This window comes from Odocoileus virginianus, chromosome 13, assembly GCF_023699985.2.
Source record: "Odocoileus virginianus isolate 20LAN1187 ecotype Illinois chromosome 13, Ovbor_1.2, whole genome shotgun sequence".
Lineage (NCBI taxonomy): Eukaryota > Metazoa > Chordata > Mammalia > Artiodactyla > Cervidae > Odocoileus > Odocoileus virginianus.
In genome coordinates, this window is record NC_069686.1 from 17,666,488 (window position 1) to 17,679,909 (window position 13,422).

General features: G+C 37.7%; 1 protein-coding gene and 1 long non-coding RNA gene across 3 annotated transcripts in view; one reads left to right on the forward strand and one right to left on the reverse strand.

Annotated features, from left to right (window-relative positions):
- Positions 1-13,422, forward strand: part of LOC110138897 (uncharacterized) — a 35,037-nt gene that overhangs the window by 19,595 nt on the left and 2,020 nt on the right. The window contains exons 2-3 of the long non-coding RNA XR_002314321.2: positions 1,628-1,716; positions 13,010-13,061. This is a non-coding gene — a long non-coding RNA (uncharacterized lncRNA). The remainder of the gene's footprint in view (positions 1-1,627; positions 1,717-13,009; positions 13,062-13,422) is intronic.
- The window catches only part of PDK1 (pyruvate dehydrogenase kinase 1), a 43,528-nt gene continuing 39,516 nt past the window's right edge, over positions 9,411-13,422 (reverse strand). For both annotated transcript variants that reach the window (XM_070476017.1, XM_020896343.2), the window contains one exon: positions 9,411-12,141. In XM_070476017.1, the coding sequence (XP_070332118.1) occupies positions 12,001-12,141 (141 nt within the window). In that variant the 3' untranslated portion in view covers positions 9,411-12,000. The remainder of the gene's footprint in view (positions 12,142-13,422) is intronic.

Here is a 13,422-nt window from a genome sequence, read left to right on the forward strand (position 1 = left end):
TAAACATGCCTTCCAATGATGATGAGCATTTAAGAAAATGCGTATATTCATTTTATAAACCCAGTATTCAAGAATGTTTCCTTTTTTACATCTCTGAATTGTTTGGGAGTATTTCTTCTGTGTGGTCTTGATTTATTGGGTGCATTGGCTAATGTATTGCTGGCAGCAGTAACACTATAAATTGCAGTAAATCAAATTAACTTCATTACAATGCTCCTGGTAAAAGTTAATCAGAGAAAAATGTAAATTTTATGTCCTTTATTGAAAAAGTCTTGGATTGTTTAATATGATACTTAATAGGGAAAAGGTCAGTTGTTTCAGTTGTTGACGAGTGGTAAAATTAGTCTTTTACTTTGTTTAATTAAAGATACTTGATCAAAGAATTGCAATCTTCCCCCTTCTGAGACAAATAGAAGCTTCAGTTTGAAGGTGTTGTTTTCACTTAAGAATCATTTTCTAAAAATTTTGAGTGTACTTATCATAGTATTAAACAGAACACTATTGTAACTTTGTTTTGAATTCAACTGCTGCTATCTGCTGATTGGAAATTAAAAGTGCATTTAGGGTGCTTTCAAAGGCACCCATTATTAACTTGACGAAACATAGGTCTGAGGTAAGAATATTTTCAGCTTTTATAATAACTCACAATAATCCATGATTTGGGACTTACATTCTTTTTTCATCATAGAAATTTAAAAGTATACACTTTAATGTGGTTTATGAAAATATCCAATTATCCATTGGATATCCAATATCCATGAGCCTCCAAACATTCTAACAAAAAAGGAACCCAATCAACTGAGTGGCAGTTCAATGATACCGGGAAAGAGAAATTTAATTCCATGACCTAGGAAAGCCATTTGAGGAGGATGCTTTTCTTGTTGTCTTTTTAGGCCTAGTGCCTTTCATTAAGCCTGCTCTACAGCAGACACTCAAAAAATACATGTTCATTAAAGAGCAAATCATGTTCACCTGGTTTCCCTGGCGGCTCAGACTGAAAAATCTGCCTATATATGTGGGAGACACAGGTTTGATCCCTGGATTGGGAAGATCTCCTGGAGAAGGAAATGGTAACCCACTCTAGTATTCTTGCCTGGAGGATTCCATGGACAGAGGAGCCTGGAAAGCTACAACCCACGGGGTCTCAAAGAGTCCAACACCACAGAGCAATTAACATTTTCATATTCAAATAGCTTCTTATTTTTTCTCAAAAGGTCTAGGTGCCTCACACACAGATGAATTATATAATACAAAAGAATACTAATGACTTTAATCAAACAGAAGGAAATGGAACAAGCAAAGAAACAAATTCAAAATAAAAAAACAAGTTTGGAGGTGGTAAAACAGCCTTTGATAAACATATGGATTTGGTTTCACATGGACAGACTAAAAATACAGTGACTCATAAACACGCAACTACGTATTATGGAATTTTTGAATTGACCTTTTTGCCTTAGGTATCTTACCCTCTGGTGAGTCGAGGATTAGCTAGGCTACGATTAGTAAACCTAAGATAATTACTGAGATTTTTGCTTTACACTATGAAAACTACATACCATCTCATAGGACTTGGACAACTATGGTCTACTACTGAACATAGCTCCTTTTCAAAAATATTTTTTTCTAGATAATTGCCCAAGAAACATACTGGAGAGGACGTATACACTGGAAATGATACACCATCCTGTCCTGAACTGAAAGTTGCAGATTCCAAATGTCAGCTGCCAATTCTTATTCTCTTTCTGGGAGATCCCCTTCTTTCTGCTCCCCATCCCTCACCTGCTGCCTCCAAGGTCCTTAAAGTTGACTACTGCCCAACCTGCTCATTTAGCGCTGGCTCTGCTATGGCTAGATGTGGGATCAGCCTCTATTTGGAGTGTGGCCAACCTCACTCCAAGTGCCACACTCCTAGGTTCATCGTCACATGCTGCTGGGGAAGAGCACTTCATTCCAGTAGTCAGAAAGAACACAGAGCCTGGCGCCGTGGGGCAGACTGTAGCCGCAGTGATGACACTGCCGAGGCAATGAGAGTTGGCTTGCCTCAGGCTAACACTGCATCTTATGTTTGTTTGAGGCAAACCCAGGAATGCCAAGACAACCAGGGGCATGTCTAAGCCATCATTCTTGACTGGGTCAAACTACATCTTGGAGAAAAGTATGAACAGCAGGGATTTGAGAAAGAACTATACACATAACTTACTCAATTATATTTTCACAATTGTTTGATTATATTTCCAAACACAAAAAAAATTTTTAAATGCACATACTATGTTAGATTTTGAATTTAAAATGGACCCAAAATGTAAGCATATCGGTGTTAGTCTTTGGCTGGTTTACAACGTTCCTCTTGGGGATAAAATATCCACAAACAAATCTAGACACAAACTGTTCTATAGGATTACCCTTGTATATTTTCAAACTTTATGTAATTTACCACTGCAGAAAATGATTCTAGGATAAGCTCCCAGGAAAAATATCGCAAATCTTACTACAAAACTGACATGAGAAAGAAACCACCACTGCTTAATAGCGCAGGGCTTTCTTTAGGGTGATGAAAATGTTTTGGGACTAAAGAGAAGTGGTGTTTGTACAGTGTTTGGATGCCACTGAATTACTTTAAAATGGTTAGTTTTAGGTTATATGAATTTCACCTCAAGAAAAAAAAGTAAAAAGGACGACAAAGGGAAAGAGGAAAAAATCGCCACCATGTTCTGCCACCTGTGAGCACTAAAATCTAGAAACTTGACTTTCCTGCCACATGAACACCAATCCATTTCACAAACATGATCCTTGCAACCACGATGCCCTCTGAAGGGCAGACAGGCTTGCCGTGATTCACAGCGGCATATGGGACATCGAGTAGAGCTTATTTCTTCACATTTCTTAGTGCAGGCTTTCTAATCGCTAACACACAGGTTACTGTCTGTCTTCTAGAAGCAAAGTAGACTTGAGGAAGCACGACCCATAATATGGAGATTTAGTAAACTATAGAAGGCCATTCAAGAGATGGTATGACTGTATGACTTACTACATCCTCCTTGCCATGTAGATATCATGGATACTGAGAACTTAAGCCTAAGAGAGGAGATCTCAGCACCTTTTATCAGAAGACCAGACAAAAGCTTGGTTTCATAACAACACCATTTCTTTGGGGGGGGGGTTATTATACTACAGTCAGTATTATTTGGAGTATATATTCCATCACTTGTTAAATTGGCCTGAGTTCTTCTTCCCAGCATCATTTCGCAGGAAGTATGCTTAACCATTGACCTATCTTAGAGGGGGCACCAGAGATGCCACCATGAAGTTATTCACAAAATTAAATGTTTTTATGTATTTTTAATGGAAATGTAGCTAATTAAAATATTAGATTAGTATTAGGCATACAGCAAAGTAATTTTTTGTATATATTTTCAGATTATTTTCCATTATAGGTTATTACAAGATATTGAAGAGTTCCCTATGCTATACAGGGTAAATCCTTGTTGCTTATCTATTTTATGTGTAGTAGATCATATCTGTTAATCTCATACTCACAATTTATCCATACTTCCCTTTGCCCTTTGGTAATCATAAGTTTAGTTTCTAGTTTGTTTGGGTTTTGTATATAGATTTATCAGATTCATGTTGATGTATGGCAAAAATCACCACAATATTATAAAGTAATTAGCCTCTGATTAAAATAATTTTAAAAATTAAAAGGTATTATTTTTTAGATTCCACATGTTATAATATTTGTTTTTTTCTGACTTTCTTCCCTTAGTATGATAATCTCTAGGTCCATTCATGTTGCAGCAAATAGCATTACTTCATTCTTTCTTGTGGCTGAGTAATATTCCATTGCATGTATACCACATCTTAAACCACTCATCTGTTGATGGGTACTTGGGTTTTTTTAATATCTTGGATATTGTAAATAGTGCTGCTATGAACATTGGGGTGAATGTATCTTTTCAAATTAGAGAATTAGAGTTTTCTCTGGATATATGCCTGGGATTGGGATTGCTAGATAATATGGTAGCTCTATTTTTAGTTTTTAAGGAAACTCCATGCTGTTTTCCACAATGGTTGCACCGATTTACATTCCAACCAACAATGTACAAGGGTTCCTTTTCCCCATACCCTCTCCGGCATCTCATTATTTGTAGATTTTTTGATAGCCATTCAGGTCAGTGTTATGTGATGCATCATTGTGGTTTCGACTTCCATTTCTCTAATAATTAGTGATGTCAAGTGTCTTTTCATGTGCCTGTATGTCTTCTTTGGAGAAATATCTGTTTGGGTCTTCTGCTCATTTTATGAATACATTGGGTTTTTTGATATTGAATCATTTGAGTTGTTTGGATATTAACCACTTGTTGGTTGCATCATTTGCAAGTATTCTCTCCCATTATATAGGTTGTCTTTTTGTTGATGGTTGCCTTTGGTGTCATATGGCCTCAGACACATAGCCGACATGATACTCAACAAAGAAAAGCTGAAAACCTGTCAGCTATAATATGGAGTGGGCTGGTGCTAAGGCCTGGCTGCTGTGGTTGTGAATGGAGGTGATTGTGCTGCCACTTGGGACTTAAGCTGCCTGCACACAGGCCTCTCCCAAGACCTGACCACCCCAGGTCTGGCTTCAAGTTACAGTGTGGGCTGGGTGGCACTGGAGAGCTCCCATTCACAGTGTGAAACAAGCCATATGTATTCCTCTCCAGGGACTGTCTGCCCAGAGATATGCATGGCACTGCCCTGTGTGTGGGCTGACAAAATCCCCCACCATGTGCCCTGACAGTGGGTTCCAATGCTGGACCTGTCCCCACTGTGCATGTGCTGACACGGGGCTCTGAGGTTCAGCCTGAACCACACCCCAGGCCCTGCAGGCTGTCTCCACACACTTAGACAGAGTCCTATCCCAGGGCCTCTCTGCTGGAGATTTAACGTCTACCTGCTCTACATTCTAGTGGCCCTGCTGCACACACCTTTGGGACTGAGAAGGGTGGTGAGGTGGCAGCTGTCAGCACTGGTCTCTCTCCACTCTGATTGCTGGCAAGGCAACACGTACACACGCCTTGCAAGCAGAGTCCAGGCCACTCCAGCTTCTTTGACCCACAGACCTCGCAGCAGGCAAGGGGGCTCCCCAGGGCGAGAGCCTGCCCATGTGGACCTTCTCTGCTTCAAAGATCCCTTCCAGGGGTGCGGATCCCAACCTGGTGCCTTTTATTTTTTTGGTCCTATCCAGTTACATGAAAATCTTTTTTCAGCTTTGGTTGTGCAAGTGGTCTTTTGCCAGTTTTCAACTGGTTTTATGAAAGAATTGTTCTACATGGAGCTGTATTTTTGATGTGTTTATGGGGGTAGGTGAGCTATAGGTCCTCCCACTGCACCATCTTGATGTTCCCTCCCCTAAGTGGCTTTATATCTATAATAATATAGAATTTTATGCTCACACAGAGTATAATCTGGCTCACAGGCTTTGGGCTGAAATCTTGAACCTCTTACACTTGCTTAATAATGTCATCTCCTGTCTGTCATTTTGGAGATGAGTGGCAGAGGGTATCAGAGATGAGTGCCCCAGATGATGCTTGGATAAAGACATAATCAATATAAACCTCCATTCTCAGTTAAAGCAGAACTAGAAAAGTAATCTGATCACACCAAATTGTGGTACAAGACAAGAAAATTCAAACAGCCCTGGGGTGAGACAGCAAAATGATACTGTTGATCCCTCCCAAGTGAAGTAAACAACTGGTAGTCTAGGAAGAGAGGGCTAGAAAGAATGGCATGGGCAAGTTCATGGCAGCCCAACAGTAGATTGGACATGCTGCCGTTTACTCAATTATGAACCACATCAAGGACCAAGTCAACACAACAATAATGGAACTATCTTTTTCTGCTATGTCTAGTCCTCAGTAAAACCCCAGAAGGCATGATTTGTTTTGAGGGGATATACTTGAGATTTGAAGGGTGAAATGTATGAGCAAGGAACAACTGGAAAGAAAAATATTTTTAAAGGATATAGTTCCAAAAATTAAATGTTTAATTCTAATGAAATATGTTCAGAATCTGTATGCTGAAAACTACAAAGCACTGAAAAGAACCAAAATCAATCTAAATAAATTGAGATAAAAAAAGCTGAGATGTATTATGTTCATAGACTGAAAGTACCAGTATTGTTAAGATGTAAATTTTCCCCATATTGATCTACAAATTTAACACATCACAACCAAAATCTCAGTATCAATTTTCCAGATACTGATTTTAATATCTTTTCCCATTAACAGTGGCAAGGGAATCAGTTTTCTAACCAAATTATAAACAAAATCTCCTTTACTATACCCTTAGCAGTTAATGACTTACAGGATAGTCATGTATTTGATTATGCTGTCATTGCAATCATCTGATGCATTACTGCAAAACACTAATGCAGTGCTCCAGTCACAGATATGAGGTATTATTAGCTGACCTTGATGTGTCATTCCAGGACACACATCCTGGAGACTGAACCACGATCTAGGTTCACCAGAGAAACTATCACTTGGACTTTGCTTAAGGGGCCATCCCAAGTTCTCTTTGCCCCATCATTGCTGAAAAGTGCCACAGCTTTAAGGATTGGGTCCATGCTTACCACTACCAGAAGACAACGGGATGTTAGTGGAGTTGCTATTATTTCCTGTTATCTCCCACGACCCTCCTATGAAATGGATATGAAGATAAACACACATGAGTATCACTTCCTTGTATTAACTGGGACTTTCATTACTTACATGTTCCACTGGGTAAGATCCTTAAAACTGAGATTTCACTAAAAATAAGTTAACAAATAGAAATAGGGCTTCAAGTTCATGGGTATACCCCACTAAGTACTCCAGATATCAGGAATGGATCACTCCTAGTCCTTCTTAACACTTTAAGAATCAAATTACTAGCTATATCTGACTCCCTACTCATATTTCAACCAGTTTAACTTCTTCAGTTGGTCCTTTCCGATGCTGAGCAGTTTATCCCACAGGCTTTAAAATTATTGCTATTCAAAGTGTGGTCTGCGGATCAGCAGCATCAGTATTACCTAGAAGCTCGTTAGAAATGTAGAATCTCAGACTTCATTGCAGAGCTGCTGAATGAGAATCTGTTTTACCAAGACTTCCAGGTGATTCACGTGTCCATTAAAGTTTGACGGGCATTGCTTACAAGGACTTAGCTCTACCTTCCCATTGGCTGGCTAAGTCCTTGTGAAGACATATTGGGACCCAGTAACAATAATCAAGGTCAGCTGTGCACCACAGAAAATGAACTATCACCAGACAATCTAATGATTGTTCCTACTGGTTATTTTGTTGGTCACTGAGGGTCTCTTTTGAGATGAAAGGGAACTTTTTCTCCAGAATTTAATTTGCCACTCCATAGCTAGAGAGGGTTGGCTTTATCAGATTCATTGATGAGCTCTAATAGTTTCCGGGTAGCAACTTTAGAATTTTCTATGTACACCATCATGTCATCTATGAAAATTGACAGTTTTACTTCTTTTCCACTTTGGAGTCTCTTTCTTTCTTTTCCTGATTGCTGTGGCTACGACTTCCAAAACTAGGTTGAATAAAAGTGGCAACAGTGGACCTTCTTGTCTTGTTCCTGATCTCAGAGGCTATGCTTTTAGCTTTGCACCACTGAGAATGATGTTAGCCGTGGGTTTTTCATATATGTTCTATATCATGTTGAGGTATGCTCCCTCAATGTCCATGTTCTGGACTTTTATCATAGATAGGTGTTGAATTGGGGGAAATTTTCCTGCATCTACTGAGATGATCATATGGTTTTAGTTCTTCCAGTTTGTTGATGTGGTGTATCATACTGATTCATTTGCAGGTATTGAAGAATTCTTGCACACTTGGGATAAAGCCCACTTGATCATGGTGTATGACCCTTTTAATACATTGTTGGCTTTTATTGGCTAGTATTTTTATTATTTTTGTGTCTATGTTCACTGGTGATATTGGCCTGAAATTTTTTGTGGTATGGGAATTTTATAGTTTTGAAGCACTGACAATATTCTATGTGACAACTGTAGCACATTGTCTTCATTTGTCTTGACTCATACACTGGCAGAAAATAACTGAGTGAATGTAACATTCAAATGGAAGCTCTCTGGTTGACCTTACTGGGATGAACATTGTATAGTTTTGCTTAAAAACCTCCTAACCAAGTAAAAGATAGCTGCCACTATTCCTCAGTATAAATAACAGCTTTTCCAAGACAAGAAAAGACAAGTTTTGCAGCAAAAACTGGCAATCTTGCCCCAGGATGAAGGGACTTAGACACACATTCCAAACACCACTAAAATGGAACCTCCGTTCTGAACATAATATAGTTGGACTAATAATGATGTTGGCACCAGTGAGGAAAAGTGTTAATAGTAATAATAATGATGATAATATATTGTTTACTATTTGATAAGCACATACATATATGAATACAAACTAAACCTCATGTTATACAATTTTCAAAAACTGGCATTCTTGTCTCTTACCGTTAGAAGCCTATGGTTAATGACTGCTGAAGCAATGTGCAGAGTGTGTGGTATGATATGCCTAATTCTCTCCAAATGTGTAGTAGAACAAAAGGTGCAGTAGTGTAAGAATGCCAGGACCAAGCAAACCAGTACTGTGTTCTTTTTTGATACATATAAAGTCCTTCACACCACATTTTTTCAAGTGCACTGGGTTTAACTATAAGAAAATTCATCTGGGGGGCCAGAAATTAATCCTATACAGTATGCTGAAAAAAAGTTTCTTCAAGAAAAGCTGTTGGCAGACCAGCATAACACAACCCTCATTACTCATCTGTTGAAACTTCACAGTTACGGCACAGAAACTGAAGGTACAAGCTGAAGTTGTTTGACTTGTTTTTTGGCTTCCTGTCTGATTGGCTGCTCACAAGGCCGCAAACGGCCCATTACACTAGTAGTCTTTCCCCTGGTCTTTACTTACACAGTCCTATTATGGAACTTGTTGGTTTCAACAATGAAGGGAAGATTGATGGTCATATCCCATCAATCAGGAATGGGACAGGGACCTATCTTGGATTAAAGGAGTTTAATTCTGACTTCTGGTACAGAGGGCAATGCTGGTTAAATTAAGCCTTTTCCTATACACTTATGCTGTGAAGTTATTAAAAGTGTACACTCACTTAACCTCTTAAAAAATCACATGGTGGAAAATGTTTGTTTACGTAGTCAGTCAGTCGTCTGTAGATGTGTGGATAATAGAAATCTAGCATAACTCAAACCATACAAGCTCTACCACTTGCTCTTGCCATCAGAATACACACGTCGGAAATCTCAGTTCAAAACACTTCCTCTACCAAGTGTAGTGAAGGGCAGTATGAGCCAGCTACCTGCGACTTCTTGTATATTTACAAACTGCTGACTCTTGATGATGAAAGAGATCTTTATTTTTAAAACAAGTATATTTTTAAAAACCTAAATTGGGTCACTTTATTTTCAGGTTAAGAGTTGATCCATGTTTTCAATTTATTGCCATACACAAATCATTTTATAAAAAATAATAGGGTAGACTGCCACTTCAACATCTTCATGTAAAAACTTCACAGTGCAAAAAAGTGATTACTAAAAAAGTATGAAGACATCTAAAGCCAGCTGATATTTTAATTATAGGGCAGGATATTTTTTTGTGATTCTTTCTAAAAAATGTTGGCACACTCATTAAATGCCCAGGTTACAAAAAATCACTTGGTATCACTTCTTACCCTTCAGTATATTTTTAAAATCTACATAGCATCATACTAAATGCTGGTGGGAAACAGAGTGTAAGACTCTAAAAAACTTCTCAGGTAGCACAGTAATTTAAAACCAACTAGGAGAAAGCATCCCCCTCCCCAAATACTTTTGTATGTGATTTTCTGTCCCTTAACCACAGTAACAAAGTAAAAAATCATTATACCTTAAAAAGAAGCTTAAAAGGGAAAGATTTCACTTCTCCTTTGAAAACACCACTTCTTACCTCTTAAAGAGAGAAATTTTCACTTTGTGTGTGTTGGGGGGTGTTGTTTCATAAAAATATCAAGTTTATGTCAGTTGTACAAATGTTTCATTTAGGAAAAAAAGGGAATGCTTTGATTCAGATGATTTAAAAATATTTCATCACTACAAGAAAAGTGTAATCTTAAGCTAAAAAATTGTAACACATTGAACTAATACAAATCATCCACTGGCATATCCTATTGTTTCTCATAAAACGCATAATTAAGGAGTAATAGGTCAAAGATCTTTTCCCAATGTTTGGTCACATTAGCTAATCAGCCCTGGGCAAACCCCACACACCTGGAGCCTCAAGGTCCTCCTCTCTTACCTGAGGATCCCAGGCTAACAGCCCTTTAACATCCCTTCCTATTTACAGATTTGTGTAGAATTGTTAAGCTTACATAATCTTTTTGAGAATGAGATGTTTCAACTTGTATTTTCCAGATAAATTTCCCCATTTAAGTATTGTAGCTGTTCTTTTAACATTTAAAATCTTACTTTAAAATTTATTCTCAATGTATTTCCCTGTCACCTTGAAAGATGAGGGAAGACTAACAACTTAAGTCTGGCAGCATCCTGGTCTCCTAGGCTAGGTAGCTGACGGTGATCAACAGATATTGCTTGAGACCTGACTCCATCAGGGCAGCTCTGGGCCATACTCTGAGTCTCAAAACGAAGATGATACCACCTGTTTGCTATTTCTTAAGCCCAACAGAGTTATCATTATATACCAGATACACCAAAAATTTGTATACTACAAATTACCGTATGAATGCAAATGATTTTTGTGATAAGCCCAAGGTGACTTTCTTTCCTGATGAAGTAACAGATATCCTGATAAAGTATAGATAGGTAAGTTTTATAACAAGTTTTTCATCAATACTTGTGCATTTATGGTTTTAATCCTTTGGTTCCTTGACTCTTCTCCTGTTGTCAACCTGTCTCCTAATTCTAATTATGCTTCTAATTGCAACATTTTGTGTCTCTTAGAGTCCAGAAGTCTGACCTTTCCATAGAAGAAAACCAAACCTAAAGATCTGTTGCTTTAGCAAATGTGGTATCATCATTACTCACTTTAAAAGTGTGATTTTCTAACTAGGCAAGGCATCAGACTCATCTAGGAAGTGTTGTAAAAATTGAGATTTCTGGGCTATGGCTACAGAGTCTGATTCTGTATGTCTAGAGTAGGACCCAGAAAAACCTTCTCAAAAGCTCCCCTAGGTAATCTCAACAATCATTAGTATAGTTTATAGGACTCAATGTTCTGCCCTCAATTTCTTAAATTCAATTTAGAATTTTAGCAGCTGGTCATTTTTAGTACAAAAATTTCCCACTGCATTAATCATAAGCACATTCAAAGTAGACTGCCCATGATCTTGGCTTAACTCCATAGGAAACTAGTCATTACAGTCCTTTGCAATAAAATTAAAAAATGATGAATTAACTTCAGAGTGAAGACAATGCATGTAGATGCTGAAAGGTGGCTGGTTCTACACTTACAGGGTGCCTGTTTGTTGCCTTAATCATAGTCTGAGGATCATTCTAATTGCATCTGTCGTTACTAAATAAAATCTGGCAGAACTCCTCTAAAACAGAAAAATGGCTAACCAGCTACTCCGTATTAAGGAACTGCTTCTAGTAGACATAAAGTATTTTTTAAAAAACAACCACACAAGGTTCCTGTAGAAATGCACTTTCATGCTTCTGAAGTCTACCATAAAAGAGAGTTGACCAAAACTACTGTTGCTTAAAAATATGTTCAATTAACTGTGAAAATATAGGTGTAAAATAGGTACAACTTCGTCCTTTACGAGATTCAACAAGTGTAAATGAAATTAATCTGCCACCTACTCTACCTATCCAAACAGTTAACTGTGAACACGACACATGAAGTATTTGGTATAACGTAGTTCTGATACCACCCCTTCCAAATTTAATAAAAAGCCACATCCGGATTTCTCCAGGGGTCCCAAGTGTGTCTAGGCACTGCGGAATGTCGTCATGTCTTTTGGTTCTCGGCTGGGGACACACCAGTCGTCAGCCTCCTGGTTGGTGTTGTAATGCTTCCAGGCAGCTTTGTTATACACCGGGAGTCTTTCTACTGATTCTGTTGACAGAGCCTGAGAGGAAAAGCAGGAGCTGAGTCAGGCACTTTTTGGGGAATCCATTATTTGAGAAAAATCTACAATGGCAAAAATTTTACTACAAATTAAACCATACTCTATATTGGATTTGTATTTTATCTATCATAAAACCATCTACATACAGTTTAAAATAGAGCACACATTTGAAACGTGCTACTTACTAAAAGCTTATGGCAACTGCTTAGAGCGCATGTTGAGTTTATTGCATGCAGTGATTCTCTCACCAGCCTAAAAGTTGCTGGTTTGGAGTTTTACAAAAGTGTGAGAGACATTCTTATAAAATTTGATCAACAGAAGTTCGTTTTCAACAGAAGTTGAAAACGTCAGTTAAGTGTAAAAGCGTAAAAATTCACATAGGTACCTTAATATATGTAATGTAAAAGCATTTAATGAAATCTGGGTTTGAGCCTGTGTCTTTTCCTACCATTAAAGTCACCAATTTTAGTTATAGCATATGTGATTTCCACATCATACATAGCTGACCCTCAGTATCACTGCCCACCCCACATGGATACCAAAAGCTGCCGATGCTCAAGTCCCTTATATAAAAATTGCTGCAGTATCTGCATATCATCTACACACATCCTCCTGCACCCTTTAAATCATCTCAAGATTAACTAGAGTAGCTAATACAATGTAAATGCTATACAAATACAAGAAATATTATGTAAATAGTTGCTGATGTGCAAGGAAATCAAGTTTTGCTTTTTGCAATGTTCTGGTATTTTTTTCTTCAAATATTTTTGATTCATGCTTGGATCTATACAGAACTTGGGGATAAAGAGGGCAGACTGTATTTTCATATTTTCAACATTATCACCATTAAGTCACTGTTCTATTTCAGGTTCCTGTGTATCACTGAGATAAACTACGTTCCTCATTATCTTCAAATTAGGGTAAGTTGTTAAGATTTCAACTTTAAGCAAAAAGTATTCCCTAAGATGTAGAAAATATTAAACTAGAAGTTTCATTCCAATAATGGTAAGGAAGGACCTTAGTTTTAATTATTCTGTAAGACCTCCTGTATTCTATTTTTTTCCAAAATGGAGCTAAAAATCTTTCACCTATACTTATATTTTTTTATGTCAGAACTGCCACAACTCCTTGATCTATAACAAAAACAAACAAAAACATTGTATTTGATGATAAAAAGGGAAACATGAAGGCAATATTTTTAAGTTCCTCACAATTGAGATGGTTAAGAAGGAAAACTATTATCTTCAAAGAACTTATTTTCAGACAAATCTACTTTTTCTA